Below are 7,815 nucleotides of genomic sequence, written 5' to 3'. Positions count from 1 at the left end.
CATTAATAGTTATTTTATGTCTGCATCTTTACTCATGCCATTGCATAGGCTTGTAATATCCATACCCTTCTCTCAGTTCACATCTTTGTTTGTTGAAATCCTCCTCCTCACTAGCTACTCATATTGCAATGAAATGCTACATTTTCCATGACTTTTCCCTTTTTATCATGACATCTTTTGATGTCATAAGGAACTTTTCATTTTCCCAGGTCCTAGAGGGTGTCTTATAGAATTTGGGTCTTCAACCTGGTACCATGCAGAATAAGAAGGCAATGATGAGGGGTATATCAGAATACTAATCAATGTAGCCCAAAATAATGAGAAGCAGACATAATGAAGTATCTAAGAACAATGTATTAGTGACAATTGGATATCTGGCAGTTCAAAGAAATAACATTTCACATAAGAAACTACTTATCAATGACCATAGGCAATTCCCTTAGCCTCCCTATTCTTCAGTTTCCTCATCTAAAAATTATGGAGTAGGAATTAATAAAAAGTTAATAAAATTTTCTGACTCAATTCTTTTTTCTAATTTTCTTGGTTCTTGAACTCATGTGCCTGTCCTATTTAAAGCAAGGGGAAATCATGTTAATTTACTTAATGTGAATTAAATAACTAAACAGGATATTTGGAGGATTCAAAAAACTATACCATACAAGGATCTGGAAAATCAGAGGAAATGGAACTGCTTAACCTAGAGAAGAGAAGACTCAGGAAGAACCTGATACCTGTCTTCTTTGAGTTCATCCATATTTTAAAGAATTTACTATGCTCCATGAGCTTGAACTGTCTTTTTCTATAGCTATTATCAAATAGGGAGATATTTATAAAGAACTTGGCACTGTCTGGAACATAGTAGGTACTACATATCAGTAGTAGTTATTATTGAGTTTTAAAATATTAATGGTAATAATGGGTCATTGACAGGTCCCATGGACAAGTACCCTATCAAACTTCTTGATTTCTTTAGATAGAAAATGACCTTTTCTTCCCATGATTTCAAATTCATTATAATTGTATGTCTCTTATATAATGATAAAATTCCATTTTGTATTATAGTTATCTGAGTGTCAGGTCCTCTAAAAGACTGTAACCTCCACAATGAGCACAGCTATGTGTTGCAATTATTTTTTAATTTTTCTCAGAACCTATCACAGTCTTCTATATGTGGTAGATGATTAATCAGTGCCTATTCTAATGACCTGTGTATTCAACTATAGATAAACTAATGTGAATTTGATGCTAAGTTGTCTTTACAGGTGTACAATGAGCACTGGGAAAGGAGTTTGCCTTCATTGTGGAGAGAAATAATACTCAGTAATTAAATTAGAATAGTTAATCTGAATTGCTATCCTTTATTATTGCCTTACTAAAGAGGTCTATTTACAGTCATCATTTGCTGTTAAATTACTTGTTCGAATGATTTACATCAATTTAGTGTGTTTTAATTCGATCACCAGGACTTTTATTAATACAAGAAACTGCAGATATTATTTCTATATGGTGTTGCTTTATTATCTTCCCTCACCCTTCTGTGGTAACACTTTTTCAATGAACACTGTCTTTTTCCCTCTTTCTATGCACATACATAGTTGCTAGGCTTGCTAACAAGGTCACAGATGTGTGCTTCAGATATGCTCAACAATTTTGCTTTGTTTCAGCTTATAAAGCTTTTAGTATCATTTCCCTCCCAGACTCTCTTATCTATTGTGTGCACTTGTTTTGAAAACCATAAGCAATGGCATACACAGATCATTATGTGCCCCCCCACCAAAACCACACACTCACAAAACTCTTTCTCATTGTGATACTACACTGCTCAGACAAAGAAAATCATCAATGTTTATTTTCTGAGGTATATGGAATACCTACTTAGCTATTATTTATGCAAGAATTCTAAGCCTAGATATTCACCATTCTTATGGAGAATATCATAGTAAAAAGATGATGTTTGGGGAAAACTGCAATTGTCTGATTACTGGTTATGGTTTATGATAACCTTTTCACTTATATAAACATATAAGAGGAATAAATGAAATGCATTATCTGGAGTCTTTTGCACACATCAGATTCACGAATCAGTTGCTTTTCTAAAGGATACCAAATAACCTAGTTTATAATTTAGCACCTAAAATTTCATGATAGTTCCAGAAATCAGAATTTAATGTAATATATTATGTAAAAATGATTAATTAAGTGATCATTTCACATTTGAGAAGCAAGAAACATGGATTGAAAGTGCATTGTTGGTTACTGGGTATATGGTACTATTCAGAATTTCTGAATTTGGAATATTATTTATTCTTTGTTATTCTTTATAGATGATTTTCTCCTCTGTCTGTGGATACAGGACATTACTGTTGCCATGTACAATCCTTTTTCTCCCCACTCAATTGTCTAAATGCTTTACCACAACTATGCTGTATGTACTTTTTCATCATAGTTATGAGAATATGATCCATGTGTTAGTGTTGTTTACTTAATGATTTGATTTATCAGCTTCGAAATGTGATTTGATTAGGACAGTTTCATATTGAAAATGTAGGTAGCCAATTGCCCAGATATTAGTGATAAAACCAGATTTCTGGAAAATCCTTAAATCTCATACAATATAGCATGTGTTAAATAATTTTCAGGGTAAAATTAGTAGGAGGAGGGTAACGTGTTGAAAATATTCTTAGGTATCTAATATATAAGTAATGAATGAAGAAATAAATGAATGAAAGGACATTAAGTGCTTCTTATGAGATGAATGCTAAAAATATCAATACAAAAGTAAAGCCAGTCCTTTCCCTCAAGGAACATACATCCTAATTCAAAAAATGAACTAGGTTTTAATTCAGAGAGTTAAATACATTTTCACATAGATACTTAATTGTCTAGGATTCAAGATTGAAAGATGCTAGCAGAAAATTGAGGCTTATTTTTTAAAAATAGACAAATACGGTGACAGTAAAACTTCATGTGAAGAATATATATATATATATATAATTTTGTAAAAATTTAAAAAAAATGAGTGAAAATGATGGTGAGATAGTTGTGTGAGCTGACAAAGACAAGAAAACAGGATAAATTACTTTTTTTCAAAACTATAATGTTTTGAACAATTCTAAACTTATTCCTGATTCATCTTTTTATTAAACAATAAAGCACATAAGTCAGAGTATAGATAGTCTCTGACAAATTAAAGTTTCAAATTGCCTAAAGGGCAATAGAGAGGCTCAACATGAAATAGAATTGGCTTCAGAGTATTACCAATGAAGAATTATACAAGAGAAGTGGCATAAATATCTCATCGGACAGATCAGTGACAAAAAACAAACAAACTAGCAAACTATGGGTTGAGCATATGACAAGAATGAGGGATAACTAAAAGTCAGGCCATATGCTCAATTGATTTATATGCAATGACAAGAGAACTAAAGAAAACTAGTATGATGGGTGGCTCCCCTGTGGAAGATTTATTGTAGGACATAGACACATAGGGTGGAGGTACATTGATGGAGTCTATACCACATTGTTGAAGAGAGTATCTATGTGAATAAGATCACCATTTTTATCAAATTATCATCATGATTCATTATTGCAATATGGCAGTGAAGAATAAAAAGGTATTTAAAAATAAAAAAATATAGCAGGGAAGATGAACATATTTCACAAAAAGAACAAATTCACTTATGTAGAAATGAAAAGATATAAATGTGTTAGAAAGAATTTTAAGATAATCAGGAGAGAGAGAAGCAGAGGTGCAGAGTCTCAGGAGCCTATAGATCACTAGGTGACCTGGAAGAATTATATTGAGTTTTGATTTTAAATAAAAGAAAATGATTTGGTGACTGGATAGAGTTTTATTGTAGAGCTTCAATTACTCAATCGTCTTAGGAAAGATATCATTTTCCTAAAATATACTATTTGATAAATTATTTTTTTGTATTGATATATTTCCCCTTTGGAGGTAGAGACAAAGCAGTAGTATTTTACTATCTGAGAATTAATTGTGAATAGAGGTGAGTTGAATGAATTAAAAAGGATGGAAGCCTGGTAAGGCAGTTGCCATGTAATCTTAATTGAGAAGGGAGGAAATATCAAGATATAGTAAGTGCCTGTAGGAGATTGAATTATAAAATCAATGTCATAAAGACAATAAGTAGGAAAATTAGATCTACATACAATTCCAAATTACAAATTCCATGCTTAGGCACAGATCCGAAAGACTTTTCATAAAATGCCTTTAAATATTGTGAATTACTCAGTTTTTAAAAGAAATTGAACTAGATGGTGGTTAACATGAAAAAATTGCCTTCTTCATTGTCATTTAAGCTTATGTAGATAAGCACACTAATGGACATGCCAGATTGTTGACTTGGATGATGTTCCCAAGTCCAAATGTTTGTAGCATCACTGGTCATTCTGATGTGGTCTGAAAAGTTATGTTGTGATGACATTTAAGAAACAATTATTTCAGAAACATTGTTGAGCGTTAAACAATTTTCTATTTAGTTCACGTGTCCTACCTTATTTATGAAATGATCCTGCGTTTTTAATAGTTTTCATGTCTCTCAGAAGGCACTTGTACTCTGAACCATTTTGTCCTCTGATTCAATTGAATACATCAAATTTACATAAATATTATTGTTATATGGCATGGATCTATTACATACTAAATGGTTTATAAGTAAGTGTAGTGGAAAGATCAATGGAATAGAAGTTATATGTCTAGATTTGAAGCCTAGCTCTGGAATTATTGACCATGTTGACCCATATTGACTCTTTGACTTCAATTAACTCAATTCCCTTTCTTTAAAAGGTGAATTATAAAAGCTACTCTACCTCTCTTACAGGGATATTGTGATAATCACACGACATCTTTGAAGGTACTTTGTAAGCTATAAAGATTCTACATATTCTAACATATTCTATTATTATTATTAATGCCATAGTTTCATTAATCCCTCTCACTAAGCATAAATTCAGGTTTCTTATCCTTGCTCTATGCTAGTGACTACTCAGAATAATAGACAATATTTATAGTAGCATGTATCAGTCACTATGCTAATCACTTTACAATTAATATCTCATTTGATTCTCATAGCAGCCTTGAATAATCCCATTTTTTAAAATTGAGGAAAATCATGCAAACAGAGGTTAAGCAATTTGATGAAGGTCATACAGCTACTAAGAATCAGAGACCAAATTTGAATCTGGATATTCTTGACTACCACATGTTACCACACAATCTCAAGACAAATTAATATGAATTTGAACTTATTTGTCCTTTGGATTTTTCAAGCTGCTGCCATCCCTGAGCCTTTATTTCCATGATCATACATAATGTACATTTATAGCTAAAGAACTATTTTTTCTTTTCAGATTATGAAGATTATGATCCTCTCTCTGATTCCACACAGATGGTGCCCTGGAAGACTATGGAGATTCTTTAGGGAACAGATGGAAATGGATGGTTAAGTCCCTGATTTTACACGCATTTTATCCAGAACTTTGGTTTACTATACCTTTAAAACATCGTATTACAACATGTCACCTCTGTTGGCTTGAAACTTATTCTTAAAATGGTCCTTTTGTTGTTCCTGACAATCCTGCTTTTGAAGGAAGATGCTGGTAGGAATGCTGGCCTTCTGGTTTCTGCACAGTCCAATGAGAGAAGGGTGGTTGCTCATATGCCTGGTGATATCATCATTGGAGCTTTATTTTCAGTCCACCATCAACCCACTGTGGACAAAGTCCATGAGAGAAAATGTGGAGAGGTCAGGGAACAATATGGCATTCAGAGAGTGGAGGCCATGCTCCATACCTTGGAGAGGATTAATTCAGACCCAACACTGTTGCCTAATATTACATTAGGCTGTGAAATAAGGGACTCTTGTTGGCATTCTGCTGTGGCCCTGGAGCAGAGCATAGAGTTCATAAGGGATTCCCTCATTTCTTCAGAAGAAGAAGAGGGATTGGTGCGATGTGTTGATGGCTCCTCCACCCCATTCCGCTCAAAAAAGCCCATAGTTGGGGTGATTGGCCCTGGCTCTAGCTCTGTGGCAATCCAGGTTCAGAACTTGCTCCAGCTTTTCAACATACCTCAAATAGCATACTCAGCCACAAGCATGGACTTAAGTGACAAAACATTGTTCAAGTATTTCATGAGAGTAGTGCCATCAGATGCCCAACAGGCTCGGGCCATGGTGGACATCGTGAAAAGGTACAACTGGACCTATGTTTCTGCTGTGCACACAGAAGGTAAATTTCTACAGTACTAAAAAATGAAATCCTTCTAAGTCATTGATAACATCTACCTTCCTGTTTATAATATCAGTACCTGCAGAGCAAAATGGAAATACTTGTTACTTTTCTGGTTTGAACTGAACTGTATGAATAGTTAAATGAAAACTAAAATTTAGAAGTGTCATTTGTTTTAATTTTCCACAGTGTCAGTTTAAAATTGGTTTAGAAGAGTTGTCCAGAGGTAGAATTACTTCTGTCTTAGGCAGATTTATACTGTTAATGGCCTGTAGAGAGTGAAGAACAAAGTAAGCTTATTTTTACTTTGGATCTGGATGCTCCTCCCACAATGATGTTAAATAAATGGGTGATTGGCCAGTAATCTGAGTTTCAATGGTAGATCATGAAAGAACCTAAGAGGCCTGGCCTCTTGAAGATCATTGAACTCTATTTAGACATTTGACATGAGGTGTAGTAGATTAAAGTCTGGGGGGTGGGGAGGAATGAAAATGAGAAACTGTTCAAGTCTCAGAGAATATCACAGCTGCTACTGCCGCTGCTCTTGAGAACCCTTATGAGAGTTTCTCTTATGGAAATATTGCATAGGAGAATCCTGATAAAATCAAATTTAATATTTGAGATAATGGAGTTCTTGAACTTTGAATTCCTGGTTAACCAAAATTTCATTCTATTTCAGTTCTTGTTACTGAAAATAATTCAAAAGACTATAATCCAGTTTCTACTTTAGCAAATATAATATATCCACTATAATATTGCCATGGTAACTAAACATTCTGAAGAGTACTGGGTTTATGAATCTACCTAAGTTTAGTCATTGTCCAATCATGTATACATCTAAATAAAAGGGCTAGTTAATAAAAAGGGTTAGTTAATAACTAATCCATGAGCTATTAAAAATTGAAACCTTTAAACATTTACTATCTCAGTATAATTGGTTTTGTTTGCAATTCCATTATTATATATTTAAAAGCATTATTATTTGTCCAGACTAACAAAGGAGTTCCTGATTCATGAAAAATGTTTAAGAACCCCTACTCTAAAAGTCACAGGAACCTGAGATAAAATTTTATTGAGAACATATTATGCTCTGAAAAATGTGATTTTGAACCCCACCAAAGCCAAATGTCAACTTCAGATTTGTTTATGACATTTTTATCAGTTGCATCTTTTCCTCAAAATGCATGTAGAGTAAAAAAACCATCACATTTAAAGTTTTAATTTATTTGATATCTTAACTGTATCATACCATAGAAGAGAAAAGATAATGACTAGAACATGTGTGATGTTAAAAGATCATACAGTGAGATCTTCATTTATTTATCCCTATTCATTCATTGATTAAATCAGTAAATGGTTATTGTGGCTATTTTTCAAATAACAACAATAGAGCGATATAGAGATGAGTGAAAAGATGATTACCTTGAAGAGGCTTGTAGTCTACTAAGATAAATCAGGTTGGTACTCAAATCATTTCTGGAAAGTGAAGAATTTGATGAGTTAATAAAGAAATGAAAAAGATAATGCTTTAGGAATTCTATGGAAGGAGAAATAACTTCTACT

General features: G+C 33.2%; 1 protein-coding gene across 3 annotated transcripts in view; it reads left to right on the top strand.

Moving 5' to 3' along the window:
* Positions 1-5,573: 5,573 nt before the first annotated feature.
* GRM5 (glutamate metabotropic receptor 5) overlaps positions 5,574-7,815 on the top strand; it is a 739,207-nt gene continuing 736,965 nt past the window's right edge. For all 3 annotated transcript variants that reach the window (XM_074217076.1, XM_074217075.1, XM_074217074.1), the window contains exon 1: positions 5,574-6,252. In XM_074217076.1, coding sequence (XP_074073177.1) covers positions 5,574-6,252 — 679 coding nt within the window. The remainder of the gene's footprint in view (positions 6,253-7,815) is intronic.

This window comes from Macrotis lagotis, chromosome 1 (genome assembly GCF_037893015.1).
Source record: "Macrotis lagotis isolate mMagLag1 chromosome 1, bilby.v1.9.chrom.fasta, whole genome shotgun sequence".
Classification (NCBI taxonomy): domain Eukaryota; kingdom Metazoa; phylum Chordata; class Mammalia; order Peramelemorphia; family Peramelidae; genus Macrotis; species Macrotis lagotis.
This window is presented reverse-complemented; position numbering and strand designations above follow the sequence as displayed.